The 16970-nt window shown below is 32.9% G+C and overlaps 1 protein-coding gene across 2 annotated transcripts in view; it reads left to right on the forward strand.

Annotated features, from left to right (window-relative positions):
* The window catches only part of MAN2A1 (mannosidase alpha class 2A member 1), a 181998-nt gene that overhangs the window by 36865 nt on the left and 128163 nt on the right, over positions 1–16970 (forward strand). For both annotated transcript variants that reach the window (XM_074199950.1, XM_074199951.1), the window contains exon 4: positions 9109–9280. In XM_074199950.1, the coding sequence (XP_074056051.1) occupies positions 9109–9280 (172 nt within the window). The remainder of the gene's footprint in view (positions 1–9108; positions 9281–16970) is intronic.

Consider the following 16970-nt stretch of genomic DNA (forward strand, 5'->3'; position numbering starts at 1 on the left):
GCTTGGGAACCTTTCCTGTTTTATTTTGACATGAGACTAGCAATGAATGGTTCACAAAGACTGTCTTCTTATTCCTCATTTACCACTTGACCAGCCTACATTTCTTTAAATTCCATTTTTATTCTTATCCTTCTTTGGCATTTCTTATTTCTAAACCAGATTACATCTACCACGAACCTTCCAGTTGTGATGCTCGTGTTTAATTTTTGAAGACTATAGTATTTCATTATTTGATGCTTTATAGTACTAGAAGAATATTGGTATTAGATGGATCTTTGTCAGACTGAAGTTTGGAATTATTAAAAAAGCTTTATAATTTCCAAAACATAATCCAGTCCATTTTCTTCCTATGTAAATTGGATCCACAGAGCAATTAACACAGTGCCTTTACTTAGCAGGTACTTACAAATGTTTATTGACTGTGTTTTAAACATATATAAAAGTGTGAGGGCTAATGAATACAGATGGAGTAGTTCATTAAGTTGTCCATGTAATTTCATGTCCTACTTTGAACAATTGCCATTCTTTATCCATTTGGGCAGGTGATAAGCTGAATCTTTTGATGGAATCTAGATTCTTTTCTAGGAAGCTCTAGAATATTCTTGAGTTTAATGTAATCAGAACAATAGCATCTAGAGAACCTTACCATTTATAGGAGATAGTTTTTTCAACTTGGAAATTGCTTTTAAGGTCTTCTAGGAGTGTGGTAATTGTTTTGATGAACTTACTTTCTAGCATTGCTTTATATTAATGGTCCAAAGTCACTGAACAAGTTTATTATCTGTTGTTATGTTTAAAAGAATCTTACATAATTTTGATTTATTTTTGGAAATTAGTCTTTTTTTATTCCATTTTGCTCTAACAAATTGTTGCATATGCTATTTTAAACAATATAGTCAGCCCACAAAATATAAAGTGAGGTATTGAGTTATCCACATTTTTCAAGGAGTTATTATAAAATTGTACAATAGAACAGCTTCTACACCTCAACCAAATTGATATTATCAAAGCATAGTTTTTTAACAGCAATCCCATTAGGATCAAAAAGCTTGCTTTCACATAAAAGACAAAGCTTTTCTGCCATTTAAATCTGCTGTAGTCTACTTTTCTGACTTATACATTCCTCCTAGTTTGTCTCCTTTGCCTTGAGTCTGTACTTATTTCAGTTTATCTTCCTTATAGATTTCTGTGTGCTATTTCTAAAATACAGGTCTGACGTCTCCATTCTTCATTGGCTTTCTATTTCCTCTAAGAAGATAAACTTTGCTGATTGACATTTAGAGGCCTATTTTTTTAACTAAGATTTTTGAACTTTCATATATTCTGCCTCTTGATTCTGTATGTCCTATAATTAAACCACACAGGCCTTGCAGTTCCTTCCTCTAGACTTCCCATTTCCCATCTCTGCTCTTTTACATAGGCTGTCTTCCATACCTAGAATATTCCTTCTCATCATAACTTAGGTTCCCTAGTTTTCCTTTAAATTCAGTTCAAGTACTGCCTTGTGTTTTAGCTACTCATTGCCACAGTTATTTCACACTTATTTTTAAATCTCTTTAATCATGTTATCTCTCCCTATAGAATTTAAGTTCTTTGAGGTTAGGGATTTTTCTTTTTTGTTTTTATTTATCTAGCAAAATTGCTTGTTGGTCCTTAATAAATTTCCACATTTTATTAAAAGACCTTTGACACTTTTCACCTTATTTTTAACCATCCTTTGCTAGTCTACAAAATTTAAGTCAACAAATTTGCTTATTTCCTTTCACCTTCATGTTAAGATTTATGACATTTTTATCTTTACCACAGTATCCCTTGGGAAGCTATATACTTTAGTGAAAAAGAGCACTGGATTTGGAGTCAAAGGACCTGGGTTGAAATCCTTGCTGTGACTCAACCTTTGTGACTGGTCAAATCATTTAACATTTCTGGATCTCAGCAGCTTGTCTATAAAATGATGGATTTGGAGTGAATGATATGGAATCAATTTCCTTTATGGTTACTTAGAGCTGTAAGCCTATGAACCAACTACTTTCTAATAATTCATGGCTCCCCTCTGAAACAATTTAAAACTCCCCTCCTTCAGAAAATCTTCAATATAATTTCTGTTTATCCAATTATAACAAATTTTAATTTTGTTGACAGTAAGTAATATTCCTTAGTCTAGTGAAATAAACTAGAAAATTAAACACTTCATATTTTTTGTAATTTTTAGCAAGTCAATGAACCTCAGTTTACCTCATTTGTAAACTGGGCACAGTAAATGCCCAATTCCTTATAGATTTCTTTAGAGGAAACTTTTGGTGATATAGTATACCAATCTTGACCATCCTTCTGGAGTCAACAAATCTCTATGATGCAAACCTACCATTGCAGAATCATAGATTCATAGACTTTTGTATTTATCAAGGACATGGATAATTTAATTGAAGCCTGCTATTTATAAATGGGGAACATTGAGACAAGGAGTATCCATTTTGTTTTTGTAAGTTACAGTTCCCTATAAAATGACTTTCTGTACTTGAAAAGTTTTAAAGTGGAACCTGCAAAGTTAAAAGCTAATTTATGTAATCAGGTTGTATTTAATAAATTATCCAAAATTATAGTAATTTTTGCACCTTTAATCTTAAATTTTTTTACAATGATATAGAGCTAAAATATGAATTTTTCTTTAAAGAGAGGGCAGTCTGTACACTATATTTAAACTATTCATAAATTGATATTTGCATAATAATTTTCTACAGATAGCAAAATGGTTCTATATGTGATAAATATTTTAATATCTTATGATATATGCATATTTTAAGAATTAACAGAATTGTCTAATTATTTACTTGAAAGATGAAAGTAACAGTTTTTTCCTTATTGATTTAGTGATGAAGATGTGGTGTTGAAGTAACATTAGTTAAACATATTTAAATATATGCTATATGTGTAGGTTATTGTGCTAAGAATACAAAGTTGAAAAATACAGTGCTTGCCTTCAGTTTGCAGTCTATTTTTTTCTTTTCAAATTGTGTGTAAAAATATTCAGAATCAGTATGGTATGGTAGATGCTTGGTCTTGGAACCAGAAAAATAAGCTTCTGCACCTATACATATTTACTAATAATGTGAATTACTAATTTCTGAAATTATTGATTTTGACTTGGGGATTAGGACTACAAAGGAGGGCAGGCATGCTTAGTTCTTTGGTTACTCAATGGAAAAGACTAGAATTGAGGAGTGGGAAGTCATGCTTCAGTAGAGTTTAATAAGTCACAAAGAACACAGGCACATGGCCCAAAAAGTACAGAGGCAGATGATATGGAGACAGGAAAGAATGGTGGAAGGAAGCACAGCAGCATGGTGCAGAGAATGGAGGAAGAGAGGCATAAGAATCATGTAATCACGGTCAGAATTAGGAGATGGAGGAATGCTTAGGCAGGAGGAGCTTGAGATCTCATTTTTATAGGGTTTTTGTTGAGGACAAACTCGCATTTATTTACCTCACTTAGTTTGTTAGCATAGCTGCATTGTCCCACAGTTATCTGGGGCATCTGCTGTTCTTCTGGACTTAAAGTGAAGGAATAATGCCTGCAGCTTACCTGAGGATTGTAGATCATGGGCAGTTCTCCTAGTGAGACCTTCCTGACTTCCCTTGATTTATCCTATTCTTTGAAGGTGCCTTTTAAGTAATTTATGTGATAGTTTGCAAGTAACAGTTTTGTTTTCTATTTAATTTATGGGACAATCTGCAATTGATTTCTAGATTCCCGTTTACAAACTTAGTTCCTGTTTATATTGACTACTTGTAAACCTACTTTTTATTCTAGCTAGAACAGTGGTGGCACGAAGGGAACCAGAACAAATTGCAATTTTAATGCACCATGGCCATTGTCTAGTTGTTTAATGCCTGAATCTCAGTTTCTTCATCTGTAAAATGGAAATAATTTTTATTTATTTATTTTATTTATTTACTTATAAGCCTTCCAGGATTGTTGAAAGGAAAATTATTGATGACACATTGCTTCAACTTTAGAGCAATGATATTATTGATATGGTTAGTCCCTGCATGGATATAGATTACTTTCTCATTTAGTATGATTCTTATCTCTATAGAGAATCTCTCCAACACCTTAGGGTGTCTCCACTTGAATTAAAAAAAATCATTAGTATTGTTGCAATACTTTAGTATTCCATATGCATTTATTTCTTATATAATCTAGTTGTTAATTTTTCCTCAGTTTTATATTCCCTTAATAATTTCTGGGTCCTTGTCATTATTGATAATCCATTGTAGCTCACTTTCACAAATATATATCTTTGTTTCCTTTTCATCTGTAATTTTGATTCTCTGACAGCATGATACTTCATAATTCACAGCCATATAGTGCCACTAGGGGTATGTTAGTGTTAAAAGAATATACTGTTGTTATCAACTTACAGTCATTTAACTTGCTTTGCAGTTTGGGAGGTGACCAAGAAAGTATAGTTGCAAGAGCAAGTATAATTGAGTTTTTCCTGACATCTTCTCTACAGAGATCTAGAAAACTCACCAGACTAAATCCTTATTGAACAGGTAAATCCAAGTAAAAACTTACAGTGAGTCTTTTCTAGTCTAGATTAGCCTAGGGAGACAGAAGAACCTATGATCCTTAGGGATGTAGTCATATTCACAGATTCTTTTATCATAAGAACTGAAAAAAAGACAGAGGCCATACACCTTGGCAAAAAGAGGACCCAGATCCACACGGAGGTCATCCAGAACTTATGCAGAATTCAGAAACAGTTGCCAGCTAGAAGCTTTACTGTTATCCCAAGTTTTAGGTCACAGATGTGAGCCAGGGAATTCTTGTGCCTAGAGGCAATGTTTTAGAGTCATGGAAACTTGTCTCCATAATGAACAAGGAGCACATTCAGAACCAAGCAGCAGATGTGTGACTCTGACCTCAGGAATGGAGCAGGGTTTTAGTTCCATCCTATAACCCCAGTCTTTCTGAATAATCATTCCAGACCAAAGGGGAGCTTGCAGTCCTTTCATTTGGAACCAGGAGAGCTTTCCAGCTGGCTTACAATTTTTGAATTTAGCCAGGAGACTATAAGAACTCCAACAGGGCAAGCCCACAGGTGTTTTGCTTAGATCCGGAGGGTGTTGATCAGATTTTGCTTTGGATCAAACTACTTTGGGAAAACTGAAAGCTTTTGTAGGTCCCTTTCCTGAGTTGATCCTGTGATCTTAGTATTGCATGACATTTGATACCCCAAGAAAATAGCAGTAGGATCACTCCAGACATTCCCTTTAGAAATATTTAGTGCCTGGCCTTAATACAGAGTCTGAAATTGGGAAGTAGGCTGAAAGAATCCTGCCCTTAGGAAGCTATTATGATGATAGAAATACTCATGACACAGACTCAGAAGAAAAAAATTGATTAAAAGGTATCTACGAGCAAAGCCCCAAAGCAAAACACAACTTGGGAGCAGATTTGCCTAGAATTCCTGGAAGGGATGAAGAGTTTTTTTTTTTAAGAGTTTAAAATTAAATGAGAATGATTAGAAGAACAAAATTAAAAGTGAAATAAATGATCTTTGTGAGAAAAAAAAAGAATTGGAAAGAGAATTGGCATAATAAGTAAAAAATCTTAGCCAAGCAACAAAGTTTCTGAAAACTAGAATAAAATAAATAGATACTAATGATTTCACAAGATAACATGATATATATATATATATATATATATATATATACACACATATATATATAATGTGTGTGTGTTTGTGTGTGAATGTGTGTATGTATATATATATATATATATATATAGATATAATATTAAAAGGAAATCAAAAGACTGAAATATAGAAAATGCAAGATTGTTCATAGCAGAAACAACTGACCCAGAAAATAGATTGAGGAGAGAAAATTTAAGGAATGTTGGATTACCTGAAGATTGTGCCTAAAAAATTAACCTAGACATTTTATTTCAAGTAATCTTAATATTGCCCTGATCTCTAAGAATTTGTTGCCAAGTCCTACCTATTAATTCTGACAGCTTTTGTCTTTGTCCACTTTTCTCCTCTCATGCCACCATCAACATGGTGTAGACCCATCACCACACATGGGCTATTGGAATAACTTTTTGATTTATCTTGCTGCCTTAAGTTTTTCCCTAATCTATTCTCTCTTCCACTTAGCTATCAAAGTGATCTTTCTAAACTGCAGTTCTGACCTTAATCTATGAACTCCAATGTTACTCTCTTTCCTTAAGGATCAAATATAAAATACCCTGGCATTTAGATTTTAAACTCTTTAAAACCTGGCCCCTTCTTATCTCTACAGTTTTCTTATACCTTCCTAGCCCAGTATAGTCCAGTGACACTGGTCTCCTTTCTGTTTTTTGCAGACATTTTCAATGACTATCTCTCCTACTTGGAAATTCTTTCCCTCTTCATCTCTTCCCCTTTCTGTAGGTCCTAGTTAAAGATCTGTCTTCTATAAGAAGCCTTTTTAAATCCTTCTTTGTGTTTTCCTGCTGTTTATTGTCTCCAATTTATCCTGTATATATCTTGATTGTATATAGTTGTTTCCATGTTCCCCCTTCCTCCTCCCCGTTATGTTGGGTATTCTTTGACAGCAGTGACTGCCTTTTTTTCCTATAAATCCTGAGCAGCTTACACAGTGCTTGTCACAGAGTAAGCAGAGAAATGCTTGTTTACATAAGGACTTTGTTCTTGCTGCCCTGGACCTTATGTATGGCTTTGCATGTCTCTGATCTTCCTGGGAACTTGCTGGTGGGCTAGATTTCTTTTTTCATATGGATTCCTGGCTGACTTGCAATTGCTATAAGTTTTTTTTTTATTTCTTGGTTATTATTTAACCTGTTATATTTTTCACCTCCAACAGTAGGTGTGGGGGACTTGATCTGCCTTCCTCTATTTAGCAACTATTTTGTCAGATATGCCATTGATTACTTATGTGCCCAATCTAGTTGCTTTCCCTCAAAATCCTCATTTTTTTTTCCCCTGACTAGTACTTGACATAATTGATCATCTTCTCCCAGATACTCTTTTCTCTGGGTTTTCATGATGCTGCTACAACCACTATCCAACTATTCTCATTTGAATCCAGGTCATGCCTACTATTGTACACCACCAACCCTTGATGTTTCTCCTGGCTCAGTCCTGAACCTTCTTTCTTCCATATATTATCTTGCTTGGTGATTTTATCAATTCTCTTGAATTCAGTTTACTATGGTGCAGATAATATGATCCTTAACATCCCTGAGTTCCAGCCTCATGTTATCAATTGCTTTTTGGACATAGCGGACTTAGTGTTCCAGGGGCATATCAAATTAAACATATCCAAAATACAACTCATAATTGTTTTCCCCAAATCTTCGCAATTTCTAAACTTCATTATTAGACAGGTAGGTGGCACAGAGTATATAGAAAGCACACTTTCTGGAGTCAGGGAGACCCAAGTCCCAAATCCTGCCACAGACACTTACCAACTTTGATCACATGCATGTTTATTTTGACTTAACAAGGATATTTTAGTGTCTTGGAAGCCTGGATAATAAATTATTTGGCTAAAGTGAATATAATAAATTGGGTTGAAACATTAATGTGTTAGATTTGACTGTTGTCCTTATAGCATTCATGTAGTTATTTGTTGAATATTTGTATAGCATTCAATTAGTCTTAAATGTTTGCCACTTATCAAAATTAGCTTTTGGTGATTTGGAATTTTCTCACATTTATAATTTTTGGAGAAGTGGCTATTACATCAAATCTGTGAAAGTACCTTGAATTATCTTGTATGTGAAAGAGAGATAAGGTCAGCAAGAGTATGTATGATACAACTGAAGAAGCATTCATTTTAGGGTAGAATTGTCCTGAGTTTTTCTGCTAACAGGATTTACTAGAAATTTTCAATCAGAATATCCCCATGGCCACAGAGGATTTCATACTGTACTGCAGAAATGCTGGCTGACCTTTACCTTTTCCAGTTGCTCCATTTAGGACAGTAGTCTTAGACTCTTCAGAGCCCTATTTTAAAAGAAAAAATGGTAAGGGAACAGGGTCACAAACTGCCTTAAAATGAAATGGTTCAGTATATTGAATACAAAATTTGGCACCCATAAATCAAAATTTGATGCTTACTACCTTTGTGGTTTTCAGCAAGTTCATTAACTTTATTATTCTTCAATTATAGACTTGTGAAATGAAAGCACTGAATCTCTAAGGTCCCTTCTGCATTTAAATCTGAGGTCCCATGATCAGTTTAAGTTAGGGATCCTTCTTCAATGACTCCCCTCCCCCCAAGCCCAGATTCTATATATTTAGGATAGATCTTTTCACTTATAAAAAAAGACAATCTGATTATTGTTCCAAATTACCAGCAACTCTTGGAAAAATGTAAAACTTAAGAGTTTATGTTGAATTTATCTACATTTTCAGCAAAAGAAATATAGACTTGTCAGTAATTGTGTGCTTCAAAAGCCACTATTTTTGAACTGGAAAAAAGTATTCCCTTTAGAATCACTTCCCTACTCATTATTTTCTTTGCAAGCAATATAATTTGATTTATAAAATCATAATCTTCTCTTTTAAATGAGTTTTGGATATAGCAGAGCAAAGATTCTACTTTATTTGATACTCTGTCTAATTTATTTGATTAATGTAATACCATATGGAATACAGCAGTTTAGGTACTACTTGTGGAGGAAAAGAATAAAATGTCTACCTAGGTTTGTTAAGTCAGTTTACTGTTTTCCTTATGCTGTTCAGATTTTCAAATTAGGAGAAAATGCTGTCAATAACTTAGAAATAGCAGGATTAGATATATATTAATTGCATTGTTTTGTTTTTGAATAGTCTTAAGGCTATACATCTCTTTAAATTAATATTAAAATAAATATGAAATATTTATTTGAAAAAGAAGTTCTGTCATTTCTAAGCTATATTTAGCCTTTTTGGTAAATTATCAAATTGAATCTTAGCAATTAGAAGCTGTTCTTTAAAATTTTAAATTATATAACTTTTTGCATTGTAGACTTATAAAAGATTTCCTTTGAAACTGAAGTAATGTGATTTAACTGAAATCAGATTTATGTGGTATATTTCTGTCTCAATTTAGGTTGGCTGAAGACTTTCAATGACTACTTTAGAGACCAGACCCAGCATATTCTTAATAACATGGTGGTAAAGCTGAATGAAGACAGAAGGAGAAAATTTCTGTGGTCTGAAATCTCTTATTTTTCAAAATGGTGGGATGGAATAGATAGTCAGAAGAAGGATGCTGTAAAGAGGTTTGTTTCTAAAAATTAATTTCTTTTTTGGAAGTTCAAAGAATTACAGATTAATTACTTAGGCAAATCACTGGATTTATATAATATGCATATCCAAAGAGTTTATATTATAAAAAGCAAATTTATTTTTAAAGGAATTCTTTTCTTTTTCTGCAAAATTTTGTATTCATGCAAATTTTAAAATTCTATATCTAGAAATTAATCTCCAGTAATTATAAATCTCAAATTATATTTAAATTTGGGACAAGAACAATATTAAACCAATATCTTTTCACATATTTCAACTTTTTTTTACCCCTTCATAGCTTTGGGGGGGGGCATTTGTCCTTTTATTGTTTACAAGTATTATTTAATATAAACTCTGTCTTATTCTTATATTACAATGAAATACTCTTGTTTGAAGAATTAAGGTGGCTTTATATCCATATCATGTATAATATCAAACTGTTTTGATCTGGTTCCTGAAAATCTCTTCTCTATCCTAAGTAAAACTCTCTACTCTTATATGTTTCTTTACAAAATGAAGCTTAAGAAAAGTATTTTTGTCTTCAGCAAATTTAATGTAGATTTCTGTGAAAACAGATAAACAGATGTAAGAAGGGCAGTTATAATTTTAGGACTGCTGCACAATATTTTTAGATATTGAACATTTAAGGAACATTGATGATTTGTCTTTTTAACATTATTCAAGGACTTGCATTTTTTATGTGAGAAGGAATAGGATTAGAAAAGCTATTTAGGACTGTTAATTCCAACAAAGTTATATACACAATAAGTTTTAACTGTCACTGGAAAATACCAGTTGATTTAAAAATCCCAACTGAAGTGCTACTCCAGATGATCCTGATAATCTTTCTTTTCCTAATGGCTTATTTACTTTTTTCCCCCAAAACAGAAGTACTAAATGTTTGATCAGTTAAGATAATCTTTGTTAACTAAAAATCTTTGGGTGCAAATCATCTAACACTTTTATTTTTTGAAATTTTTATATTTAAAATAATTTAGTTGGTTACTATTGTGGAAAACACTTAGAAAACTTCAAACATTTACATAAAAACAGTTTACATAAAAAAACCTCATGCATTTTTAAAGTTACTGTTTTACTAGAAAAATATTATGCATCAGAATTATCATCTTAGAGAGTTCAAATTTTAGCATCTATTGTTAGTTATTAGTTAGTAAGAGGTATCTTTAAGATTAATTTTGACTGCAAATGCTTTTAAATATTGTATTTTCAACAATGCATTAAAAATGCTGAAGTTGAACTTTTTTCCTTGAGTTATTTCCAAATATATTAAACATTGCTCCTTTTTGGGAACTGATAGGATGTTTATATCTTGCCTCAGTTTTAATCATGAGGACCATACTAACTATAGGAACTTGCCATGTAGCAGCATGCCAGAGAGATTGTTTTGCTCCAAAGTCTTCTTCAATATCTACTTTGTGCATGTTTTGGAGTAAGATTCTAAATGTGAGAATTGAACATGGCAGCTCATCCCTCACTAAGCATTTCTCAGTAGGTAGAATAGATGAGTGCTTCACCCCCTTAGACAGTTTGTTGGTTTTACCTGCTATTGTTTATTGCCCATCTATTCTGGATTAAATTAATGTTTAAATATTTTTTCCCTATGTTTTTCCTTTGGAATGCTAATTTGACATTTCAGTTAGAAGTGCTGAGTACTTACTGAAATAAAATCTATTGGCATAATTTAATTAAAAGAACAAACTTACATTTATTATAACTGATTTTATATATGTGTGTATGTGTGTGTTGAACTTGCTCCAGAAACTTAATTTTTAAACTCTGTACAACAAAATGGCACATTTGAAGGTAATATCCATGGTTTTTAAATAGCCAATGCTGTGTCTACAGTAAGTAAATAACTTATATTTTCTGAAATTCTTTTTGAGTATGTTAGAATTATGCTGAAGAACCCCTTGCCTGGATCTGATATTCTTAATAATAATTAACGTGGAAGGTAATGTTGGGAGATCTTATACTTACATATCTCATAAATAGAATGTATGCTGGATTAAAAGAGTGCTATGGTAACTATTTTTAGTTTGCAGTAAGCTTGTTTTAGTAATGGATTATCTTTTTTTGAAAAAAATTTCAATTATGCTATTTATAAAAATGTGTTATTAAAAACAATTAGCCTACTGGTTACCACTTTTATCAGAAATTCAGTAGTGAAGGTTGATGTTGCCTTATTATTTGACCTTTGAGTTTGTGGAAATGAGTTTAAACCATTTAAAGAATCATTCAATTATAGTTATTGTTCTTCAGCACAATTTGAACAGTCTTCAGAAGAATCTTTAAGTTTTAAAAAAATATGTTTGATTATGTATACATGAATACAGGCTTAATTGAAGGCCTAGATTATCACTGAGGTAATGTTGAAAGCTTAAATGTCTTTGTTATTTTCATTTTATTTAAATATAATGAACTAAATTTTCTAAAACTACTTTGAGTATTCTAATAGAAAATTTCAGTTTGTAGAAATATCAGATTTTACATCAGATATAAAAATTGATCTAATTTAATTTGCATGCTTTTTTGCAAAAACAAAATATTTTAAAAATATAATCTAACAGATCATTCAGAAAACAACCTTTTAAGAGAAACCATTATGCCTAAAGTCTTCATTTATGAGTGAAATATAGTGGGAACGTATAGGTATTGAGTATTCTCCTCCCCTTTGCTCCATTTTATGATGGGCTAAATGAAAAACATTTTTGTTTCTGTTAGTGAAGGCTAGCTCCTGCTTGTGCCCTTAATGCTGCTCTGTCGTCTTTGCTGACAGTCAGGCACCTCAATCATCTCATCTCATCCCTAATGTTTCATTTTATCTAGTTCTTTTTCTGATGCTTACAAATACTAGATGGGTCTCACATAAAGAAAATAGAAACAAAAAGAAAAAATTAGTTTCAAGATCCTTTAATCCTTTATCTCGTTCACAACTAAACTCTTTAAACAAAGTCCTTTGTATTCATTGCCTCTATTTCTTCTTTTTTCTTTCCTCTGGCCTTTTGATTCACGTTCTTAGTTACTCATCTAAAAATATTGTCATCAAGATCATCAGTGATTTCTTAATTGCTCATTTGAATGGCCCTTTTCAGTTCTTATTTATAATGACTTCGCTATTATTTTAGGCTGTTTACTATTCCCTCTTTTTTTGGATAACTTTTATGACATTGCTTTTATGAAAATTTTATGAAATTACTAGTTCTCCTTCTAACACTGACCATTTATTAGTCTATTTTATTAACTCCTTATCCATCTCCTGTACTCTAATAGTTTTTCTTTGGGGGCCTGGGTCTTTTTCCTTCTCTCTCTGCACTTCACATTGTTAACTATATGTCAGATGTAATATAAATTTATCCTGAAGTACAATCTTCCATCATCAGTTGCTTGCAGGACCTCTCTACCCATATGTCCCATATGTATCAAAGCTAAACATGTCCAAAATGCAACTCAGTCTTTTTTTTTTTATAAATGCATTCATCTTCCTAGATTCTTTTATTTTTGAGATTACCAACATTCTTCTTTTATCAACATTCTGATTTGCCACCTCAGAATTATCTTCAACTCTTCATTTTACATGCTTGTCTTTGCAGACTTAAATCGCTAATTAGAGTCTGCCTTCATAATGTCTCTTGTTTATTTTCACCTTTCCATTCATACCACTCTATTTCAGATACTCATTACCATTTACTTGGATGATTGCAATAGACTCCTAATTGGTCTCTGTGCCTGAAGTTTCTCTTCTTTCCAGTCATCCTCCTTATGCTTACCAAATTTGTGGTCCCAAAGTCTGACCCTATGATATTCCAGCTCATGAAACTCTAGTACTCTTGAAAATAAAACATAAACCATTGTTTGACATTGAAAGAAATAAGCAACCTATCAAGAACTCATAACTACCATTAATCCATTAATGAAGCAAAGAGGATCCTTTATTAAACTCTTTTTTTTTTGCAAGGCAATGGGGTTAAGTGGCTTGCCCCAAGGCCACACAGCTAGGTAATTATTAAGTGTCTGAGGCTGGATTTGAACTCAGGTACTCCTGACTGCAGGGCCAGTGCTCTGTCCACTGCGCCACCTAGCCGCCCCTTGAACCATTCTTAAGAACAGGTGTGCCAAACAGAAAGTGGCACACCTGGGACACAAAATCAAGTTCCTCCCATGTCCCCAATTGGCTTGATGTTGCAGAGGTCAAGGGTCCCAATTCATTATCAAACCTACTCTTCCCCACAATTTGGTAACCAGGCCCTTGAGAGGTATAACATAGATGTTTGAATCTGACACTTAGACTGGTGCCAGTTTATTCACTATTTCACCCAACATTCTAATTCTGTGGTCTCTTTCTTTCCTGTTGCAAGTTTATCATCTTTTTCTCTATTGAGAGGGATTCCTTTTGTTCCCAGTCAGATGTAAATTAGCTTGATTTAACATCCTATTAACCTATGATCCTTACTACCTGGCCTCTGATTCTACATCATTCCACTTTTTCCCCCTCATCTTCCCTAGCTGTTTCTTTATAAGACATAAACTCCTTTCCTCAGTTTTTGCATAACTAATGTAGAAATGAAAGCTAATCACTTATTACAGACATGAAAATGCTTCAGAATCTATTTTTCAGCCTACCTTTCTAAACTTATTTCTTACAGATTAATTCCATATCTATTTATCCATCTAGACTTAATCTTTCTGCATAAATTTATTACCTCTGCTCCATTTGCCTATTATACATTTTCTTTTGTTAAGTGTGTATTTATTTAGAGATTTACAATTTTCCTCCTATTCTTGCTTCCCTCCCCCCACCCCCCCACAGAAGGCATTCTGCTATTGCTTCCATGGGTTCCATGTTATACATTGATCTCAGTTTAATGTGATGACACAGAAATCATATCCTTAAGGAAGAAATATAAAGTATGAGGTAGTAAAATTGCATAATAATATAATGCTTTTTTTTTTCTAATTTGACAGTAATAACCTTTGGTCTTTGTTCAAAGTTCATAATTCTTTCTCTGGATACAGATGGTATTCTTCATTGCAGATAGCTCTGGTTATTGCACTGAAGGGATGAGCAAATCCATCAGGGTGGATAATCACCTCCATGATACTGTTAGGGTGTACAATGTTTTTCTGTATCTGCTCTTCTCGCTCAGCATCAGTTCATGCAAATCTTTCCAGGCTTCCCTGAATCCCTATCCCTCCTGGTTTCTAATAGAACAATAGTGGTCCATGACATACATATACCACAGTTTGTTAAGCCATTCCCCAATTGACGGGCATTCACTTAATTTCCAATTTTTTGCCACCACAAACAGGGTTGCAGTGGATATTTTTGTACAAGTGATATTTTTACCCTTTTTTTTTTATCATATCTTCAGGGTATAGACCCAGTAGTGGTATTGCTGGATCAAAGGATATGCAACATTTTTGTTGCCTTTTGGGCATAATTCCAAATTTCTCTCCAGAAAGGTTGAATGAGTTCAGCTCCACCAACAATGTATTAGTGTCCCAGATGTACCACATCCTTTGCAACATTGATCATTGTCCTTTCTGGTCATATTGTTCAGTCTGAGAGGTGTGAAGTGGTATCTCAGAGATGCTTTAATTGGCATTTCTCTAATAAGTAATGATTTAGAGCAATTTTTCATATGACTATGGATTGCTTTGGTTTCCTCATATATAAATCGCATTTGCATATCCTTTGAGCATTTGTCAATTGGGGAATGGCTTGTTTTTTTGAAGATTTGACACAGTTCTCTATTTTAGAAATGAGTCCTTTGTCAGAAATACTAGTTGCAAAAATTGTTTTCCAATTTACTACATTTCTTTTGATCTTGGCTACAGTGGTTTTTGTCTGTGCAAAAGCTTTTTAATTTAATGTAGTCAAAATTATCTAGTTTGTTTTGAATGATGTTCTCTATCTCTTCCTTGGTCATAAACTGCTTCCCTTTCCATAGATCTGACAGGTAAATTGCTCTTTGATCTTCTAGTTTGTTTATAATATTGCTTTTTATGTCTAAATCCTGTATCCATTTGGATCTTATCTTGGTATAGGGTGTGAGGTGTTGGTCTAATCTAAGTTTCTTCCATACTAACTTCCTATTTTCCCAACAGTTTTTATCTAAGAGAGAGTTTTGTTCTCAATAGCTGGACTCTTTGGGTTTATCAAACAGCAGATTACTATAATCATTTCCTGCTATTGCACCTAGTGTATTCCACAGATCCACGACTCTATTTCTTAGCCAATATGAGACAGTTTTGATGACTAATGCTTTATAATATAATTTTAGATCTGGTAAGGCTAAACCACCTTTTTTTGCACTTTTTCCATTGAATCTCTGGATATTTTTGAGTTTTTATTTACAAATTTTTCTAACTCAAAGTAATTTTTTGGAATTTTGATTGGTGGGGATGCTAAACAAGTAGTTTACTTTTGGTAAAATTGTCATTTTTATTACATTAGCTCAACCTTTCCATGAACAGTTGATGTTTGCCCAGGTATTTAAATGTGATTTTATTTGTGTGAAAAGAGTTTTGTAATTGTTTTCAAAAAGTTTTTGAGTCTGCCTTGGCAGGTAGACTCCCAGGTATTGTATTTTGTCTGAGGTTACTTTGAATGGCATTTCTCTTTCTAGCTCTTTCTGCTATATCTTGCTAGTCATATATAGAAATGTTGAGGATTTATGAGGTTTTATTTTATATCCTGCTACTTTGCTAAAGTTGCTAATTATTTTTAGTAGTTTTTTAGATTACTTTTGGGGATTCTCTAGGTATACCATCATGTCATCTGCAAAGAGTAAGAGTTTTGTCTCCTCCTTCCCTATTCTAATTTCTTCAATTTCTTTTTCTTCTCTTATTGCTGAAGCTAACATTTCTAATATGATTTTGAATAGTAGTGGTGATAATGGACATCCTTGTTTCATCCCTGATCTTATTGGGAATGATTCTAGCCTATCTCCATTGAATATAATGCTTGTTGATGTTTTCATGTAGTTACTGCTTATTATTCCAAGGAACAAACCATTTATTCCTACACTCTCTAGTGCTTTTAGTAGGAATGGATGCTATATATTACCAGAAGCTTTTTCAGCATCTGTTGATATGATCATATGATTTCTGATAGGTATGTTATTGATATAATTAATTATACTAACAATTTTCCTAATATTGAACCAGCCCTGCATTCCTGGGATAAATTTTACTTGATCATAATGTATTATCTTAGTGATAACTAGTTGTAATTGTTTTTCTAAGATTTTATTTAAGATTTTTGCGTCTATATTCATCAGGGAGATAGGTCTCTAGTTTTCTTTCTCTGTTTTAACTCTTCTTGGTTTAGGTATCAGCACCATATTGGTGTAATAGAAAGAGTTAGACAGAGTTCTGTCTTCACCTATTTTTCCAAAGAGGTTTTATAGAATTGGAACCAATTTTTCCTTAAATATTTGATAGAATTCACTTGTGAATCCATTGGGCCCTGGAGATTTTTTTCTTAGGGAGTTCAATAATGGTTTGTTGAATTTCTTTTTCTGAGATAGGGTTATTTAAGTTTTTAATTTCCTCTTCATTTAATATGGGCAACTTATATTTTTGTAAATATTTGTCCATTTCACTTAGATTGTCAAATTTATTGGCATAGAGTTGGGCAAAATAATCCTGAATTACTCTTTT

The sequence above is a fragment of the Macrotis lagotis genome, chromosome X, assembly GCF_037893015.1.
Source record: "Macrotis lagotis isolate mMagLag1 chromosome X, bilby.v1.9.chrom.fasta, whole genome shotgun sequence".
In the NCBI taxonomy this organism is placed as follows: domain Eukaryota; kingdom Metazoa; phylum Chordata; class Mammalia; order Peramelemorphia; family Peramelidae; genus Macrotis; species Macrotis lagotis.